This window comes from Oryx dammah, unplaced genomic scaffold (genome assembly GCF_014754425.2).
Source record: "Oryx dammah isolate SB20612 unplaced genomic scaffold, SCBI_Odam_1.1 HiC_scaffold_13, whole genome shotgun sequence".
Classification (NCBI taxonomy): domain Eukaryota; kingdom Metazoa; phylum Chordata; class Mammalia; order Artiodactyla; family Bovidae; genus Oryx; species Oryx dammah.
In genome coordinates, this window is record NW_024070197.1 from 28023579 (window position 1) to 28045505 (window position 21927).

The 21927-nt window shown below is 35.4% G+C and overlaps 1 protein-coding gene across 7 annotated transcripts in view; it reads right to left on the reverse strand.

Moving 5' to 3' along the window:
- Positions 1–1929: 1929 nt before the first annotated feature.
- The window catches only part of NFAT5 (nuclear factor of activated T cells 5), a 117955-nt gene continuing 97957 nt past the window's right edge, over positions 1930–21927 (reverse strand). For 6 of the 7 annotated variants that reach the window (XM_040253217.1, XM_040253219.1, XM_040253221.1 and 3 more), the window contains 5 exons: positions 20008–20088; positions 14293–14441; positions 11084–13562; positions 10183–10426; positions 1930–9728 (listed from right to left, as the gene is read on the reverse strand). In XM_040253217.1, the coding sequence (XP_040109151.1) occupies positions 10191–10426; positions 11084–13562; positions 14293–14441; positions 20008–20088 (2945 nt within the window). In that variant the 3' untranslated portion in view covers positions 1930–9728; positions 10183–10190. The remainder of the gene's footprint in view (positions 9729–10182; positions 10427–11083; positions 13563–14292; positions 14442–20007; positions 20089–21927) is intronic. The other variant, XM_040253218.1, reaches the window with a different exon arrangement.

A 21927-nucleotide genomic window follows, 5' to 3' on the forward strand; every position in this document is an offset into this window, starting at 1 on the left:
CTGTTTACTTGAAACTAACACAACACTGTAAGTCAACTATACTCCAACAGAAAATAAAAATCAAATAAAAATAAGAATTAAAATTAAAAATAAATTACAAATAAAAAAAGAAAGAGGATAATTAAAGGACCACGTATTTGAGAAAGCAAAAGGATATGGATCCAGTGCACCAGAGGCAGCAGAACAAAGCAGTATCAGGGCTAGTATGACTAACACAAAGTTAACACTTACTAGGCACTTAGCTCCTGTGTACCAGGAACTAAGTAGTTTCATACTGATTAACTTATGTAATTTTTTTAACAACCCTTAGGGGATCATTCTAGTTTTCTTTCCACTTTATAAAGAAACTGAGGAATGGAGAGGTTAAACATTTGGTATAGGAGCCAGAACTTTACCCAAGAGGCAAACTCAAGAGACTATGCTTTTAAATACTATTGTGCCTCCGTACAGGCAGGGACAATGACACCATGAAATAGAGCACAAGAGCAGTAATCAGCTGTCTTTCTGAAAGACCACAAGTATTGCGGTTGAGAAACTATAGCGATTTTTTAATTGGAGGATAATTGTTTTACAATGTTGTGGTGGTTTCTGCCATATAACAACATGAATCAGCCATAAGAGTGTGTGTGTGTGTGTGTGTGTGTGTGTGTGTGTGTGTGTGTGTGTGTGTATCCCCTCTCTCTTGAGCCACCCTCTCCCTGTCCCCATGCCACCTCTCTAAGTTATCACAGGGCACCAGGCCAGCTCCTTGTGTTATACACAGCAGCTTCCCACTAGCCATCTAATTTACACATGGTAGTATATATTTGTCAGTAGCTGCTTTTACACTTCTAAAGTCCCCCTGTGTCCCTAAGCAGGGATAAATGATGTTCAGTTCTCTGACAGGCCTAATTATATGTATATGGCTGCTGAGAACTGTTTGCTCCTCACGAGATGACAAAGCAGGACTCTTATCAACTTGGAGTAAAGCAAGAAAACTCTCTTGTTCTAGACACTGTAACTTAGATTATGTAACCCAGGACCACATCAGCCTTTCTGGCAGCCACTTGTAGTTCCATCTTCAGATCAAAAATACCCAAATATTTTTGATATTTATACTTACTAAATTACAACTGGTTATTACTTCTTTCCAATGTTGCTGAAGTCCATAAATGCTAAAAGATGACTTTTAAACATATTTAGAACAATGGCAGCAGTGTTATTACTTTAGACCCCTAAAGTGAAAACTTATTTAGATGGATTATATACATTTGGATGTTAAAAAAAATGCAGTCACTTTCACAGAATCAACAGATACCATCTGTATTTGATGAGAAAGTATAAGAATATTGTTTAAAGCAGCATTACTGAAGCTTCAGTTATTTATATATCACATACACAATATTCATGTATCACCTGTATTAGTATTTATTTAGAATTTTGGCTTTGACTCACATTTCCCCATAGTCTAGTAGGTAAACACATTATGTTTTTCTAACGTACATCCACACACACACACACACACACACATATGTGTTTAAAAATAATGTTTACCCATGTAAATCACCTAAAATCATTCTGAATGATTAACTTACAGAAGACTAAAAAGAGACTGCCTCTGGATGTGGGACTGAGGGCTGGGGAGACTTTGTTTTCATCAAAAGCACCTCCACAATTCATAACTTGTCACCACATGTATGTATTATTTTACTAAACATGAAACACTTTAAGTAAAACAAATAAAAATTCTATCACACTACGTCACTTTTGTACACTACCTGGTAAAACAGTAGGTACAAAGTCACTATTCAAAATATTTCTTTATTTCATGCCTTTTCCTAATGACTTTTTTTAAGTTCAGTCACATATTCATGTTGTTCAAAACTGACATTCTTAGATATGACTTCATTCGCAAAGTCTGAGGAAAAAAGACAGTTAACCACTACAAAATGAAAACTTTCAAGGTTTTATTTTTGACTGCAGCTGTTTACAGAAATATAGTTGCGAGTATACAAATGTTCCAATAGAAGCAAAATATCTTTTTAATATTTAACAAGTTATCACAGATAGCTAAAAACATAGATGCAAATGAAGTTCCCCCGGAGAATAAACTGAAGTATCTGGTGTCAGTGCTCTGAAATACCAACTATGAAAGCCATATACACAAAAATGTAACCCTTATATCATTGCAGGACAATGGAAGAAGGCAGCTCAGTGGTTGATCAGTGTACTCAAGCAAATAAAATTAAATAAAAAACTTAAATGGCAGAATGGTAGCTAAACCACTTGAGAACAGGTTAATGAAATAACTGTAGTATACTTATTAAAAGACTAAGTAAAACAGATGAATGAACTCAGTAAAAAGTATCCCAAAAAAGTAATAAATACTTGGAGCTTATCAATTCAAAGTAAGGGAACAAGGTGAAGCAGATACATTCATTAGATCAAAAGAAATTAGCTCAATGTCACTGGAGTCAGTTTGTCACTGAAAGTCATAAACACTTCTGTGCAGGACAGTCCTTTAATCTGATTCCAAAGTCATTCTCAAACATCTGAGAAGGCATGTGTGTGTATGTGTGTGTGTGTTTGTGTGTGCTGTCCTGAGGCTCATTAGCTAAAATAATAATAGTTATACAAACTATCTCAAATTAGGCAAATTAATTCTGGGAAAAGAAAGCACGGTAATATGGTTAAACACAGAACTTTTAAAGAAAATATTACAAGTTGGAGTTGAATAATATTGTGGTATGGTAGAATGTCTTATATGTAATAAGAATATAGTATGCAATAAGGTAATAAAGATGGTAATAGGAACAAGAAAGCAGGAATGTAGCTAGAGCATCTCCCAACAGTTTGCCTATGTATTTCCAGCACCAAAGTTTGTAGAGTAAGCCACTTACATTTCCACTGCTACTATTAAGCAAACACAGCAGTGGTGATTTTTATTTTGAAATGTACATTTTTCTTTCATGAATTAATTGGTGATTTGTAAACACCAGCAATTATGGAGGTACTGAATTATAGAGGGAGATTAAAATGAATAAATAAATCTATTTATCTTATGGTTAGTTGCATATAATTGGAAAGGGAGAAATGCCTAAACTAAATAATACAGTGTCTTGTTTGAAGCATAAGTTCCAACCAAGGGTAGTTATATTTCCAGTGCGTCAGTTTTCATATAAAGCAAGCTATTTTAAAAGGAGATTTATCTATTAAAAAAAGAAATTAAATAAGGTGCTTTGTTGACCTGGCTAGCCATGTTGTTTAATAGCTCAGATACAAATGTAAATATAAGGAATGACAAATAATTTTGTTCTGAGAGTTGGTCTAGCCAGGACAAAACTGTCGTCTGCTGGTAAGGTAAGAGGCAATGAAAATGAAGCTTGAATTATCACTGCCCACAATGTACCCATTTTATGGATAAACAGGAGACTTTAGCACCCGTCAATTATATTAGCTAATTAAATGTCACCATAGTTAAAATAAAAATATAGACCATTGCACCTATATATTTAAATCAGTCATTTAATGTAAACTTTTTAGTATGTGGTAGGAATACACCAAACTAAGTTAACTGAATTATCAATAACTGGACTAATTGTATATGTACATAAAATATATTTCTATAGGTAGTACTGAGAATAAATTATCGTTACCAGTAAATGATTATGGATAACCATGTTAAACTGAATTTACATTTAGAATAATGTATAATTGTGTGAGTGGGAAAAAAGCCCTTTCTATTAATAAATTTTACTGTATACACTATAAACCAGCGGTTCTCAAACTTTGGCATGCATCAGAATCACCTTTAACAGAAGGCTTGTTAAAAACAGAGATTGCTGAGTCTCACTCCAGAGTTTCTGATTCACTGTGTCTGGAATAAGGCCCAAGATTTTGTATTTTTAACTAGTTTCCAGGTGATACAGACATTGGCTGGTGGGCTGAGGACCACATTTTGAGAACCATTGGTTTATACATACATGTAGAAAACTATATACTATGTTATTAATATTAAACAAAAAATACAGGGAAGAAAGCTGGTTAATTAACTCTCAAACATACAGATTAGCAAGCTGAACATTTTAATGTTTCTAAAATGATTTTCTGAAGTATAATCATTTCCCCTTATAGTCAGTTACATCTCAAAGCCTTAGTAAGTCCTATTATACAGTCATTTTAGAAAATATTCCCATAACATACCAAGTTGGCTATCCAAAATAAAAAGGGACATAAATATTCTAAACAGTTAAAATGTATTCATCAAAAAGAATCATCACTATACAGCATTTTTTTACTTCTTTGGAATGATTAAAGTACATAATATCATTAGGGTATTGAGAATACTGCATAAAGATCTGCAGTCTTTAGAGCCACCAACAGTAATGGAAATACTCACATAGGGACAGCAGCTCTATCTCTAAGTCACTACCATCCTGACCTGTTTGCTGCTGATGGCTTTTCTTTAGGCACCACCACTATGGTGAGGAGCTGGAACATAGGCAAAATTAACAAAACAAATAGAGGGACACCCTATCCAACTCTATCTGGCTGCAAGGAATTATTTTAGTTCTGGGGGACTCAGATATAACTTCATTTCCTTTGCAACTATTTTCCATGTGCAGATTACTAAAGTTCTGATAGGCAAGAGACACAATGAATTATTTGACTATCATTAGAAAAATTGACATTACCAAGCTTTACCTAAACTATGTGTTATTGATTTATTTTCATTCATCTTATAATTAAGAGCAGAGCAGGTGCTTCAACTTCCTTTCTGAAATTTAACCGTACACATTTGAGCCATAGTCTCACATACAGTAAAATTTTTGACAGTGGGTCAGGATGAAGACAAATTTATCTAATTTATATAAAGTCTAAAAGAGGATCTTTGACTTATCCTCTTTCAAAGAAACAATCCTAGCTATATATCTTTTCTGTTCCTCTTCTGCCAATGGGCATTAGGAAGGTTTGAAACTTTTCTATGGTGATCAAGAAATGGAGAAAAGAATTACCAGAAAGAAAAAATGAAAGTCGAGACTATTAAAATCATTTGCCTATGTGTTTTTGGCAACAATGAAAAATGAAATTATAAGAAAGGGGCACTATCATGGTAAAAAGGCACTTTTCCATAAGCATTTAATCTAGATATAAAATATTAATTTAAAAAATTTCCTAAAAGAGAAAGTGGAGTAAAAATAGATTTATATTAATAAATGAAGCTAGAATGACACAAAAACAAAGGGGGATTAAAGAAGTAATTAAAATGTTGGGACAAGTCACAAATGATATTCTAGGTATTATTCTGGTATTTACTACATTATGAACATCATCTTCACTATTTAGCTCTAATGACACAAATAAACAGACAGGAAAACCTCTTTTTAACACATGTTATGAGATTATACTATACCATTCACTGGGGTATATATATTCCGAGTCATTTTTCTAATAAAGCCACTGAACTATACACTCGTTCTTTTATTAAGTCCCTCCACAAAACAAAGGCGTACAGATATAACATAGCTGTCTGGCTAAGGGAAGAAGCCTGTGGTCATGAAGCAGAATGGTCAGAAGCTAACAGGTCTAACATAATTTTCAATAAGTTAGAAAATAATCAACTAGAAAACAAATACTAAAACAGAAATTCTTACCAGAAAGATGAAAAAAATTCTCAAGTACTCCTTGTGAGTATTTATAAAACCATGTTGAATTTTGAGGCTTTGATTAATTTTAATTTAAGCGTTTAATTTCTGGTCTATAATTGCTGATGCATCTAAACAGGTTATATTTTTCCAAAATAAGCATTTACAATGGCTTAAATGGTCAAAAGGAATTATTCTATAGTTTCTTTCTCATTCCCTTTGACACAGTTTTTCCTAGGTGGATTAACTGAGGTTCTGATGGGCAAGAAATGCACTGTAATGAAATTCCCAACTACAGCATAAACAATAGTACAAAAAAGAAAGGAAGGAAGGTCCCTCGTAATACTGTTTCTATGATAAACAAACCTCTTTAAAAACCTGTTCTAGGGAGACTGGCGAAAACAGATTTGCATTGGTTAAATAAGAACATAATACTCTAATTACAAAGGTAACAAGATAGCTAAGAAGCAAAATACAACTTCTAATTGTTGTATACAACTTCTCCCATGTTGGTGTGGATATATAATGGAATGACAATAAGGAATAAAGGACAAACACACACATACACACACAATCATGCAGACATACAGATAAGCTCCAAGCATTCATGTGAGTTCCTAAAGGCAAGAACAATTGAATGTAACAATATAAAGGAATAAAATGTGGTTTATAGTTCACTTAAGTCCTTCTGCCATAAGTAAATTTAGTAAATTGTTTCCAAGGACTCTGCTGGCTCTTGGAATCTCTCCAGTATATAGATGTAACTTGTAACAGTAATCTTGAATCTGTATTGTTAGCACAAGTATCAACCACTGACAACTAAGCTAGCTCTTCAATAAGAAGACAAATACTTTTTTTTTTTAACCAAATAATATGTTCTGAATGCTGTACTTAACATTGACCTTTTAGCGGTAAGGAACATTTAACAATGTTTTAAAAAAAAATCATTACTGAATTAAGAATATGGTATCTTAGCAGAGCCCTTGTACAAATAACCACAAAATTTATGAAAATAAAAATTGGGTTTTCTGCCTCCATCCAATCAAACCACTACAGTTCAGGTGTATGTTCTGTTCTAAACTGAGATAGTACAAAACACAAAATTGGTCCCTGGTGACTTGGCATTGGCAATCAGCATTTTACAATGATAAACTTCTTGCTAAATAACAGAAGTCAGCACACAAGCCAGTCTTCTTGCCACCACTTCATCCACAGAGCAGTGTTAACAGTGGAACTTGATGAACAAATAGACTTTCCTGAGTCTCCTGTGTAATCTCTTGGGAAAAAATTCAGAAAACTCAGAAATAAACTTACAGCATTTTATTTCTACTTATTTTTATATCACTGGATAAGCTTTCTAACATCAGTCAATCCTCTGTAATTCTCCATTTTAAAACTGAAGCACTGGATTGTGTAGCTGGTCCTTCTCATAACCTGAACTATACTGGGTAATTTTTCCTGATGGGGTGGGGAGATACATACATATATATATATATATATACATACATACATATATATATATGTATGAAAATGCTTTTGGTTTAGAGAATTTATAAAGTAGCTCTGGACATTACAAGATGGGGAAAATGTTATTAAAATTACAAACTTTTTTTTTTTTTAGTGTCTTTATAAATAAAAGGCATAGAATACAGAAAGCCAATTAATAATAACAATAACAACAATAATAAAATATTAAATATATAGTGAGCAAAGACTGGATGGCTCATTCTTGTGAAACACCATCTGACACAACTGCCTAGATGGATTTCCTTACTTGAACATTTTGCTGAGTGTAAGATCCAGCGAACACACAGTAAGCTGACTTTAGCCCACTAATCACATCAAGGAACTGCCTGATGGAATGGCCACAGATGAACAGGTCATTTGTTTCAAAAGATACTTAAATACTCAATAAAGACATAACAAACCCCCCCCCTCACTTTTATCAGACGCCACGTTGTGGTAGAACATCAGACAAACTCACAAATTTACCACAAAAATGTGTGGCAAAAAAAGAATAGTTTATATATATGTATATATATAAATTTCTATATTTATGCCAATGTACTCACTCAGTACAAATAGCAAAATAGTATACCATTTCCTAAATACAAAATATAGCTTTCCAAAAAAATGAAACACACATTAGATATAAACCATCCAAAACTTGAACGATTGAAAACTGTATTCAAAATTAAATGACCCAGAGTAGGTCTCTTTCTGAAAAGTTCCCTTCATATCGGCAAGAAGCCTGTACTACTGAAAACATAATTCAATGCCTCTCAATCAGAGAGAGAAAGAAAGAAAGAAAGGGTTGGGAGTGGAGGGAAGAATAAATGAGACCAAAGAGAAAAAAACAAAGAAGAGTACATTCAAAGAACCAAGGAAGACCATCAGAAAAAGGGGGAAAAATCCGGCTGTATAAACAAAACCAACACCACAATTCCACAAAGTTCAACTAAGTGTATAGGATAGAAAAGACAAAAACAAAAAAACAGAAATGTAGCCTTGAACGAACAATTAACAGGCTATTTTTTGTACATTTAAAAAAATAAATGAAACAGACAAGAATGCCAAAACATCTTATCTACATATAGAAGCCACACACAATTTGGCCTTAAACTGTATTAACAGCTTTCTACATGCCAAAAGGAGAATAAGAATAAGCATATGTCCAGACAACAGGTTGTAGTGAGAAGCAGGCATCCCATGGGTGGTGAGAACACCCAAATCTGTATAACTAATACTACAACTGCAAGTTCTGGAGTGTATTATTTTGCTCTCTATAGATGTAACACAAATGAGTTCTTCACTTTAAGTCAATGATATGACCCTGTAAAGCCTAAGGCTTGTGGGAACCATCAGGTAAATGACCACTTCAAACTGTAAAGCACTGAGGTGACAAGTGAATTACACTTACTACAGCTCAGGGAGAAGTGATGTTTCAAGAAATTTTAGTTTCTCTCTCTTTTTTTTAATTAACATTTACACTGCTTCCTATGAGGGAAAAATTTGAAGACTTCAGAACAGCACCGATCATGGGGAAAAAAATGCATTGTTTCTTATTTCTCAGGAGTCAGTTCCCCTCATTCCCGAAAGGGTACCCCCCTGTCTGTGCTGCAGGAGTTGCTGGGTAACCCTAGATCAACATGGTCTTTTTATTTAAGTTACTACAGGGTCACAAAGCTAGTAGCATATTACTAGTTGTCTAAAATAAAGTGAAGAGGGGAAGGATAACATAGATGAACATAAAAAGGGAATACCAGTCCAAGACTGGGATAAGAAGAAAACAGACTCCAATTACTGTCAGTTTTAACTACTGTAGGAGGCTATCAGAACATAATTTACCATACATCATCCCCTTCATTTTTTTAATAAAGCAAGATATTTCTTTTTCTATGCATAGTTATGGCTAAAACCCTTAACAGAAACATAGAGAATTAACGACTCTCTGAAAAATAAAATCAATAGCATTCCAGCTGTTCCCTGTTTGTAAGTGTGTTGTCTGTGATAAATAGAGGCCTCTTATCCGTGCAGAGCTCTTAATACAGCCTACTTGTCAGAATGTTATCCCTTCAGTTTCTCCATAAAAACTGAGAAAAGATTCCTTCACTATAGCCAATAGCTGTGCTTTTTATACTGAAAAATCACAGCCTTAGTTATTATTTGAACTCTTTTTCATAAGCCACTACTTGACTAAACAATGCAAAAAAGAAAATACAAATGAACAAAGTAAACATGAAACATGAATTATTTTCTAATAGCAATAATAACTGAGTGATCCAGCTTGTCAATTTAAACTGTACTTTTAAAGAAAGAGTGCCTATGAAAATAGCAATAATTAATTCTGTCAGCTGGAAACTCAAATAGATTCTCAGTCATCACTGTTATTAGGAACATAAAATATAAAGATGTTAACAATGGTGGTTAATCACTGCAATAGGTAGCCAAAGTGTGCTCTTTTGCAGCCAGAGTAAAATCTATCCATTTACTCAATCACAGTTTTTCATATTTTGTTTGCTTTTTAAGGTAACAGTTCTATAATCCTCATGGAATCACAAGATCTTAGGATATCTTGAAATCAGGATTTTCTTCATGGAATTTCTAAAAAAAAAAAAAAAAAGATGTTTAATTTAACTCACTATGGAGGGAAAGCATTTACAAAGTTGCTGTTGCCCTGAATGATCCCAAAGTATATTACAGTACTATAAATGATACTTTACCACCTTTATACTGTCATATTTTTTCAGATTCAAGGTTTACTTCTTGAGGAAGTGAAATATGAGATGTAATTATATCCAATATATAGTACATTCAGCAGATCTTCTGTCATTTCAAGGGCAAAGAAACTTAAGAGCCAGAAGGAATGCCCAGTATTAACAATATGACTGTAAGTTATCATTCAGAGCAATCAATTCAGGGTAAAAAAGGTACCATTTTGTAAGAAAACCATATTTTAAAAGATCAGAGTCTAAACAGTGTTATTACTTAACCCAAATATGCTAATAAAATTTATTGATGCTTTTCAATAAGAAAGAAGCCAAAATGCATTACTTACATATCCAGTTAAAAGGAGCCAGTTAAGTTGTTCCCTTGGTTTTGCAATGAAACAAGCAAATCAATCTTTTCAATGTTCTGGTTGGTGTTTATAGAGGATGCCATTGGAGAATTCTCTGGCATTTGCTGAGAAAGAAGTGTTGTCACAGGTGGTTGGCCCTCGTTTTGTGGCTGGCCTGGTGGACTTATGGCCATCAACTGATCTGGCAATGTAGCTGGTCCAGAAGTTAAAAGCTGACTACAGTCTGCAGAGACATTGAAAACAGAGAAGCTACTTGATTAGTTATTTTCTGTTAAGATTCATAAGAAGGTATTTACTAGTGGCTGGGGTATATAAATGCATTATTTTGTTCACTTGTTAGAGACTTAAAAGTGAGGAACCTGACAGCCTCCAAAAAGGTTTTCATCAAACAGTAGTAGAATTCATCTTCGGTTTTCTCTAAGCAGTATAAAAATACAACACTGCTTAGTTATCAACATAAATCCTATATAATTTCCTTGGTACATAAACATTAAAGAAACGTAGGTTTCTACCTCCTTGGAAACTACTTGCTTTAAACAGGCTGAAAAATTTTCTGTCATTTGTATTTCATCTTCCTTTCAAGATTATATCTCAAAATGGCAGACACATATATTTATATATATCACCACCTTTAATTCTCCCAATATCCTTTTCAAGTTTGTAATATTGCCACCATTTTAGATGTGGAAATTGAGGCCCATGCATGTTAAGTAACCTGTCCAAGGTCTCAGTCTATAAGTGGTACAGCTGGGACTCGAACTCAATTCTGTCCAACTGCAATCTATGCTCTTAAAACCACTGTGTTGTGCTTTCTCTGGTAACAACAAAGTGACCATTTCAACCAATAACATTTAAGAAATGGGAAATAAGAGTTTCTTACTATTCTGAATGCCAAATAAGAACATTCCAGATGTCTGTTGAGAAGAGCCAGGAGAATTCTGTAGCTGGTTCATTGTACCTCCTGTAGTGTTGTGAAATAAAGTAGCCTGTGGCTGAGGTGAAGATGTGGCTCCCTGGATTCCAGGCATGTTGTTCTGAGGGGAATAAAGGGGAGACTGTTGCATGTCTTGTTGGTTTATACTGGTCTGCAATGCAGACATGGATGCTGGAGAGAGGAAGAGTGTTACTTGCTGCTCTTGAGAACTGGGTGACCCTTGGACCAACTGAATCTGAGGCGAGCTATGGAACAAGGAGGTCTGTGATGATTCGGGTTGGGCAGGGCCTGGGTTCTGAAGTGAGGAAACTGTGGTCTGGTTCTGAAATTGCATGGGCTGCTGCTCTTGATTCATTGGGGCCATATTACTTTGTTGATGGAAAATTGATTGGTTCTGCTGCTCCTGATTAGCCACTGGATTTTGACTTGGATTGAATATCATGTTTGGTGGTGGCTGCTTTTGAGATGCCATCGGTGCCATGGGGTTCTGGTTACTGAATAAAATGCTCTGTTGTTGCTGCTGCTGTTGCTGCTGCTGCTGCTGCTCCTGGGATGGAGAGTTACTCTGGATGGCAACTATTGAGTGCTGTGACTGAAAGATTGTTCCTTGTTGGTTTTGAGGCATTGGGTTAGGAGGAAGGGAGCCCAAGGAAACCTGAGGCTGAAACAGACCTTGCTGGGAGGGTTGTGCCTGTTCCTGGGAAAGCATAGGGGTCTGAATGTGTGATATTGGAGCCTGCTGCTGGAAAGCAGCTTGCTGCTCAGTGTTTGATGTTGACTGAAGTGGAGAAATTGAATTCTGAGCTGCAAAAAATGAAATCTGTTCTTCTTGGGCCACTGTGTTAGTTTGGAGATTATTCATTGGACTTTGGGAAAGAAATATGTTGGCTGACTGTTGGTCTTGAGGAACAGAAGAGCCCTGCAGCACAGCCATGGTATTTTGAGAGTGAAACATTGGAGGCTGCATTTGTTCAGAGGAGGCTGTAGAAGTCTGACTGTGGACAATAGGACTTGGACTATGAAAAATAGAACCTTGAGTTTCCTGGGAAAGGTTCTGAGCATCAGCAATAGGATTCTGAGGATGAAAAAGCTGGGCCTGTGAATGAGAAGACTGCTGCAAAAAATTCCCTGATTGAAGTGACATCATCTCATTACCTTGCTGAAATAAACCACTGCCTTGCTGCTGGGTACCACTATTTTGAACACTTATCATACTTTTTGTAGATGAAAAAAGGCCAACTTGAGGCTGACTGTCCCCACTATGTTGCATTTGGACCATGGTCTGAAAGACACTGTTCTGAATCTGTTTTGCTTGTGCTCCAGTCTCTTCTCCATCTCCTGAATTTGATGTCTGAAACAGGGTAGTGCCAGAAGTTGCAACCTGCTGTGTGGTAGTTGTAGTAGTTTCATTTCCAGAAACTGCTGGAGGAGAAGAAAACAATTCACACTGCATTTGCATGTCCTCACTGGCTGATAACGCGCTCATCATATGAGAAGTCTGCTGGTAAACTGGAGACTGCTGAAGGTTTCCATTTGCTGAAGCAGATGAAGGAAACAGCTCTGACTGAATCTGGGCAGCTGCCTGGCAGATACTCTGTTGCATCTCTATCACCATTGCAGCTGAGGATTCCATCACTTGCTGTTGCTGCTGTTGCTGTTGCTGATTAGACAAAGTATTTTCATTCTGTGGGTGAACACTTTCAGCTCTTCCAGCTATTAAATTATCTGGCCTGGTATGGACTGCTGGTTCTGTTGAGGAAAACATTCCAGGGCTTACGCTATTTTGAATCTGACTGACTTGAAAAATGTCTGCACTAAGCTGTTCTTGAACACCCTCGTTACCATCTGGAGCAGAAAATAAAACTGAAGATAACTGTTGTTGTGCCTCTAAAACTTGTTGGACCAAGTCAACATTTCCATTGCTGCCACTGGCAGTACTACCTGTAAAACTCCCTGCCTGCAAGTGTTGTATCGTATTTTGTAGTTGCTGACTCACACTATTTGGTGATGGGAAAATATTCGATGAAATCTGCTGCTGTAAAGTCTGAGCTTGTTCTTGCAGTGGAGACGGCTGCTGTTGCTGTGATGTCTCAGTCAGGTGTGACAAGTTAACCACTGTGCCATCTGACTGTAACACCTCTCTAGACTGAGTCTCTCTTGTTTGAAACTGTGTAGCCTGCTGTAGTAGTGCATCGCTGCTGGGCAGCTGACTAGATGCAGAAACTGCTGGAAAAGTACCAGGCTGTGAAATGTCCTGTGTTTGGATAGTTGTCAGGGTCTCTGGGTTGTATGCCTTGGGCTGAATCTGTTGTTGCTTTTCATTTTCAGAAGTTAAGTGGGAAGATGATGATGAAAAAGACCCATTTCCTGCTATGTGAGAGATATTTTCTAACGTTTGTTGAGTTGATCCAACTGTCTTTGTAGTCTAAAAAATAAAAGCCAAATAATATGTATATGTATAAATAAGCTCTTACAATTCTTCAAAATTATTATTATAAAAACATATGCAGGACCAATTTCCCAGTCTATATTATTATTCAGAAAACAAGTGTAAGACTATGATTATCAGTGATAACATTATATCTTACTGTCATCAGGATTTTTAAAGAAGCATATAAGCAAAGACAGTCAAACAACAGAAGAAGACACAGAAGAATAATCAGCCATTGATATGCTTAAGACAGTAAGTACACATTAATTCTATGGTTCATGAATTACTAGCAAATTTTAAAATATCTCCATTTATGCATCACTTATAACATTATTGGGAAGGAGAAATAAGAGACAAATGGAAAAGGAAAGAAGAATCTTTCTTGGAAAAAGGAAAGAAGAAAAAGGAAATAAAATGTCTCTAGTTTTGAAAATGTTAAACCTGTCCTTTCATTATACCAAAATCACAAAGGTCCAGCGAATGCATTAATTCTTCTCTTGTCAAAAGTGTATACTGGAAGTTGCTCTGAAGGCTATTTTATTTGAATATAAAATCATTTACTCTACAAAGCAAAATTCATTAAGTGCATCCAAAGAGAAACAGCTATAAAAACAGGAAAAGTAAAAAGCATAATCAGGGAAAAGAAACCAAACTACTCAAAATATAACTATTTTTATATTTGAGGTTAAGATGTGACAGGCACTCACTAGTCAATGTAGCTCACCTTAAAAATAGAAGGCGATCTTTTCTCTGCTGTTACTTCCATTGGAGTAATGTCTTCACTCTTAATCATAGTGCTTGATATGAGCGGAGTGATCAGAGCATTAGGAAGCATATTTACCTTATCTAAGTTACATCCAGTAGTTTTCATTGCTGCACACACATCAAAAAAAAAAAAAAAGCTGAAACTCACTGAAACCATTCTACTATGTGCTGATATCTTAGTCATGATTCAAAGCATTAATTTTTTGATGCTCTGACAGTAGCATGAGATACAAAATGTGCCCAAATTGTGTCCTCCCTCTTTTAAGCAGCAGTGTCTTAAGGACTCCTGGCAGTAGCCTGAGACTATGAGTTAAATATCAACAAGCTTGAGCACTCAGTTATCAAGTTATACCTCTCAGCACTCTTCAAAAGGCCCTGAATTACACTGCTTAACAGGACCATGCAGCCTGGAAATCTCCAGGAGGTTAAAGCTGCTCAGTTACAACTGTTATATTCTCCTCTTAGTATCTGGCTGCCGGGAAATTACAAAGTCAAACTTTAGGCGGTTATAGGATTACTCGAATATTTCTCTCCTCAACAAAACTCAAGCTTCTCATTAGAATGCCATCAACTGATCAAATAGATTCACTTTTCTAAATTAATGTCTTAGAAAACTTGAATTTGCCTAGCTGACATATGAACACATTTTTCAAAACAGGACTTAATTTTTTTTCTTTTCAGAAATTTAAGTATGACTCATATTTTAGGTTTACCAATTAAATTTCCAAAGCAAAACCAGCAAGTATTATTCTACTTCCACCTACTTCCATTTTCAGAAGTAGTTACACATTAGAAACCAAGGAGAGGCAATATGTAGCAGATAGGTAGGTTCTACCACTTCATTCTATCTACTTTTCCCCCTTGATTCTCTTTCTTCTTTTTTGTCTATTTAAGCCTGCCACTGGCACTTAGTGGAGCACACTGATGAAGCATCACTGATGGCAGGCTTCTGAATTGAACACATAACCAAATTCTGAGCTAAGGTTTACTACTACTTTGAGACCCTGTGTAAAGAAATACAGACTCCTTAGAAAGCTTAGCTGTTAAACTTTTTTAGTTGCAAAACTAACACAATATTTTATTAGCTTCAGGTGTACAACAAGGTGATTCAATATTTTAATACATAGATTTCCTAATTTGATATTGAAAAAGAAATCCTGGCCACAAAGAGGGTTTTAAAATGGAATCTGGTATATAAGCAGGAAAGTTATTTTTGTAAATATTTTGACTTAAAAATATTAGAAATCTTCTGGTCTTTATTCAACATTTCTCACAGCTAATTGGCTAGAAACAATCACTATGAAAACTGATTATACTGGGGGAGGAAAAAGTGCCCATTTTTGATATTCTGCTTTCATTACTCTAAGAAATCAATCATTTACGCATGAGTTCTCTGGATCTATTTTCACCTAGATTCTATCAATACCAACACAATTCAACTTCAATTCTGTCTGAGTCAAAGCTTCAGATAATTTTAAAGACAATTAGTATTGTCTTAATGTTGATCCTGTAACATCAACTGCTATTCTTGCTTTTGGATTCTATTAGAATGTGAGTTTCATGAAGACAAGAGATTTTGTTGTTGTTGCCTGGTGCATACTAGGGAATAAATAAATATTGCTGAATGAATGAAGAAACGAATGCTTTCCATGTCTGTACGTAAGGTCACATTTGTGTATCAAGTTCTAAATCTTATTGTAATTGATGGCTATTTTAAAGGATGTTATATGGAGGATTATGCCACAACACAAATTTAAGTCATTTATGTTGCTAAGACTTCATCATTAAAGCATAACTAATTAAATCTCTAAGAAGGACACCTGGGTGTTATATTAAAGCTCTGATTCCAAGGAATCACAAAAATAAGCCATTTGTCAAGGGAAATTCCCTCTTGAAAGCGACTGTCTTTTTAAAACTGATCAGGAATCTCCAATTAATGATGTTGTATTTAAAAATGACAAATGAAAAATTTTAACTGATAAATAGTTTGAAAGTGAAAGTCGCTCAGTTCTGTCAGACTCTTTGTGATGCCATGGACTATACAGTCCATGGAATTCTCCAGGCCAGAATACTGGAGTGGGTAGCCTTTCCCTTCTCCAGGGGATGGTCCCAACCCAGGGATCAAACCCAGGTCTCTGACATTGCAGGTGGATTCTTTACCAGCAGAGCCACCAGGGAAGCCCAAGAATACTGGAGTGGGTAGCTTATCCCTTCTCCAGCAGAATTTCCTGACTCAGTAATTGAACCGGGGCCTCCTGCATTGCAGGCAGATTCTTTACCAACTGAGCTACCAGGGAAGCTTGATAAATAGTTTAGTATTCAATTTAATTTTATATCTTCATTAAATTATTTCACATGATTTCAGCTGATAAAATTGTCAAAATAAGGTCTGAATTGTGAAAAAGAATAATATGTGTCTGTTTCTTATTCATTTTTTAATCTTGTAAGATTTTGATTAAATGACTGTATCATTTTATTACCAAAAATTAAACATAGTGTTTAACACCTTTTAACCTTCAATCTGTAATCCTGTATGAGAAACTTCACATTGGATGAGATTAGCGTCCCTGATACTCTAGGAAAAAAGCATCTAGGCATTTTTGGAGAAAAGCATGAACCCATCAAAGCTGGACCCATCAAAGCTGGCAAAGGAAAGATCACAAATGTCCCTAACTTTAATGATTGATTAATTATGCTATTATTAACCTAATGAAAATGGTTTGAATTATTATTGCTTAGATATTACTTTACATACTAAAACTTGAACTATCTTTTAAAATCCTAGGTAAGTGACCTTCAGCAAATTATAGAAACTCTCAGGAATCTTGATTTCCTCATCTGTGAAATGAGAATCATAAATTATCCACCTCAGAGTTTGGCTAAACGAGATAATGCTGGTAAAGAGTGTGGCATGCTGACTAGCACTTAATATATGTTGAAGAAATGTTAGCCATGGTTATCCAAAGCAGAGACTTGTAAATTGTCCTGTAGTTAAATCAGATAATTATGCACTTCAGTTCAGTCGCTCAGTCATGTCCAACTCTTTGCAACCCCATGAACCGCAGCACATCAGGCCTCCCTGTCCATCACCAACTCCCAGAGTTTACCCAAACTCATGTCCATTGAGTTGGTGATGTCATCCAACCATCTCATCCTCTGTCATCCCCTTCTCCTCCTGCTCTCAATTTTTCCCAGCATCAGGGTCTTTTCAAATGAGTCAGTTCTTTGCATCAGGTGGCCAAAGTATTGGAGTTTCAGCTTCAACATCAGACCTTCCAAATGAACACCTGGGGCTGATCTCCTTTAGGATGGACTGGTTGGATCTTCTTGCAGTCCAAGGGACTCTCAAGAGTTTTCTCCAACACCACAGTTCAAAAGCATCAATTCTTTGGCACTCAGCTTTCTGTATAGTCCAACTCTCACATCCATATATTACTACTGGAAAAACCCATAGCTTTGACTAGACGGACCTTTGTTGACAAAGTAATGTCTCTGCTTTTTAATATGCTGTCCAGGTTGGTCATAACTTTTCTTCCAAGGAGTAAGCGTCTTTTAATTTCATGGCTGTAGTCACCATCTGCAGTGATTTTGGAGCCCAAAAAAATAAAGTCAGCCACTGTTTCCACATCTGTTTGCCATGAAGTGATGGGACCAGATGCCATGATCTTAGTTTTCTGAATGTTGAGCTTTAAGCCAACTTTTTCACTCTCCTCTTTCATCAAGAGGCTCTTTAGTTCTTCTTCACTTTCTGTCATAAGGGTGGTGTCATCTGCATATCTGATATTTCTCCCAGCAATCTTGATTTCAGCTTGTGCTTCATCCAGCCCAGCGTGTCTCATGATGTACTCTACATATAAATTAAATAAGCAGGGTGACAATATACAGCCTTGACGTACTCCTTTTCCTATTTGGAACCAGTCTGTTGTTCCATGTCCCAGTTCTAACTGTTGCTTCCTGACCTGCATACAGGTTTCTCAAGAGGCAGGTCAGCTGGTCTGGTATTCCCATCTCTTGAAGAATTTTCCACAGTTTGTTGTGATTCACACAGTCAAAGGCTTTGGCATAGTCAGTAAAACAGAAGTAGATGTTTTTCTGGAACTCTCGCTTTTTTAATGATCCAGCCGATGTTGGCAATTTAATCTCTGGTTCCTCTGCCTTTTCTAAAACCAGCTTGAACATCTGGAAGTTCATGGTTTACATATTGCTGAAGCCTGGCTTGGAGAATTTTAAACATTACTTTGCTAGTGTGTGAGATGAGTGCAATTGTGCAGTAGCTTGAGCATTCTTTGGCATTGCCTCTCTCTGGGACTGGAATGAAAACTGACCTTTTCCAGTCCTGTGACCACTACTGAATTTTCCAAATTTGCTGGCATATTAAGTGCAGCACTTTCACAGTATCATCTTTTAGGATTTGAAATAGCTCAACTTGAATTCTATCACCTCCACTAGCTTTGTTCGTAGAGATGCTTCCTAAAGCCCACTTGATATAACATTCCAGGATGTCTGGCTCTAGGTGAGTGATCACACCATCATGATTATCTGGGTCGTGAAGATCTTTAGTGAACAGTTCTTCTGTGTATTCTTGCCACCTCTTCTTTATATCTTCTGCTTCTGTTAAGTCCATACCATTTCTGTCCTTTATTGAGACCATCTTTGCATGAAATGGTCCCTTGGTATCTCTAATTTTCTTGAAGAGATCGCTAGTCTTTCCCATTCTATTGTTTTCCTCTATTTCTCTGCACTGATCACTAAGGAAAACTTTCTTATCTCTCCTTGCTATTCTTTAGAACTCTGCATTCAAATGGGTATATCTTTCCTTTTCTCCTTTGCCTTTTGCTTTTCTTCTTTTCACACTAGTGCATAATTCCTAATTTATTTTGGCAGTGTTGATGCTCAGAAATTATAATGGCAAGCCATACTGAACTGTACATGTGAATGCTGAATTTTACTATGACACGGAAAAATTCCATGGAATTTGATAAAATGTATTAAGGATATTATGCCCCTTAAAAATGTAAGTATATAAAAATTTTAAATTTAACTCATGAATTTAATGGCAAAAGTGTAAGAAAAAGCTAGAATTATAGAATAAATCAATGACCATTATGTAATTGACATCTTAACATATAATGGCACAGAAGCATCATAATGGAGCGTCACAGATGTATTAGAAATCTGCTGAGAAAAGAGTCTACGCTAACACATTATAACAAGCTGAAGATACTGTCATTGTCTGCTTGGAAATAATATCAGAAGAAAGAATGGTACCTAAAGCAACTTTTTCAAATGCCAATAGTTCTTATTTTGGTTCTTCAGCCTCAATGTTAAGTCCTACTCACTGGCAGCAAGAAGCTTTATACAGCTATTTTTCATACTTATCGTACTCTATTATACGTTTAAGGTTTTTAATATTAGGGAATAAAAAACAAAACAAAAACTCCTTATCTGTAACATATGTTTTTTAAAAAGTTGTTTATATGGCAAATGAAGGGAACTATCAAATTAGGAAGCAAGTCTCTGCATTCAGTGAAGTTAAACAAGTATTTATTTTACAATATCAATATAACCTGCCAACTGTTTCAAGTACACAACAGTAAATAAAATAGTAAGGTTTGTTAGTGAAAATATATAGCATCACTGATTTTACAATTTTTGAGAATAATTAACTTGGTACCTTTCATGGCTTCTTCGAAAGAGCAAGGTCTTGCCGGACTAGATATTTCCTTCTTTACATTCACATTCAAAGCAACAGCTGCTGTTATTAAACAAAAAAGATTAATGAATTTATTTAAACTTATCCTGAAAAATATATATCTTAAAATTCTTTAACAGGAGTATTTTCTCACAAAGCATTATTAAATTATTTGTTCAGCAGAAATTCTAGGTTCAGATGAGTTTTTATAATCTATAACCACCAGTTTACCCTCTAAAATGCACCACTCTCCAAGTGGGCAGAAGCATATGCTGCTTATTAAAACAAAATAAAAATAATAGCAACTTTTAAAACTCTTTCTTGTAACAGTACAAATGAGTAGAAGATTGACATGAGATCTTGAAAAAGTATTAACACGAAATATACTGTAACACTAGCATGAAAAAAATTCACCATTCACCTATGTAAATGATTTTAAAAATACTGATTCAGAAACATAATTGAGAATTAAAAAAAAAAACTGCTGAATATACAAAATATATAGTATTACTTTTTAATAAAGCCTTAGAAATAATAATCTTTGCTATTATTAATGAAGAATTGCTACATTATTATATCTACATATATCAAGTACACCTACTATGAAAATTTTAAATTTAATGAGCATTAAAAGTAGTGATCAGTTCTGAATGGTAAAGTTAAATTCCAACTAAAAAGGTTTTCTTAAAATGACTGTATAATAATTTTATTTAAATAGATGCTAATTTCTATTTTTCAATGTATTTATATTCCCTAACTTATTCAAAATAAGAACTGAGCCAATTTATTATCAATTTATTCTTGACATCATAATACAAAATGATGGTTACAGAGAATATTAAGGTAATTAACTGTGAACAGAGACAAAATGTACATGTCTCCTAAGAATGAGGTTAAAACATTTATCTAAGCATACTGTATGTAAGGGCCAACAAATGATAATCTGAACAAACTGTTTAATTGAATGAAATTATCAAACTGAAAAGAATTGACTGGAAAAGAAATTCATAGACAATTTTAAAGCATAACATTTATTCTAACAATTACAGATTTAAGAACGGAAACTAATCTTCAAAAATTTTTTAAATTTCTACTTTAAACACAAGTTTTAGTCATTTGTTTTTAAAGCAACAAAAAATTATGAATGAGCATTTTATCCTCCATTTCTTATAGCAATTACCACTGCAGAGTCACTGCAAAAACAACTAATATGATTTCTGTGTCTTAAAAGATGGAAGTAAAACAAATTAATGGTCAAGCAATGGTTCAGTGACTAGCAATGAAACACAAGTTTTTTAAGTCTGCAAAGTAATGGTCTAAAAGGATGCACATGTAATGTATTTTTGGCAGTATAGACTCAGAGGGCTTTAGAGGGGCTTGTGTCTGGCAGAGCATGCAGAGCCAGTTTACGTTCACTTGAGCCCTTGCACAAATCCTTTTAGACTACGTACCCAAGTACATAAGATACCAAAATTTTCTGCACAGCTACTTTATAGACTATGTGTGCCATCTTAAGCCTATGGGGTAAACAGAGCTTAGGAGCATCAGCTGATGCATCAAGGCCCTCCAGGTGGAGGATGGAGCCAGGAGAGGGAAAAGAAGGGTGGCAGGCTGGGAAATCCTTTTTCTTCGTGTTGCCATATTCTGGTTTGGACCTCCAAGCAGTCTGAAAATCCTAAATTCCAAACTGGCCTTCCAGGTTATTATGAAGGTCTCTAGGTCAAATTAGGATAAAATATATTTATTTATTTAGACAAAATGGTGTAGCAGTCACCATTTCTACTCTTAACTCACAAAAATGTGGATGGGTCTTATTTTAGCTGTTGTAATTACTATGTGCTAAGTGCTAAATCTCATCAGTCACGTCCAACTCTGTGTGACCCCATGGACTGTAGCCCACCA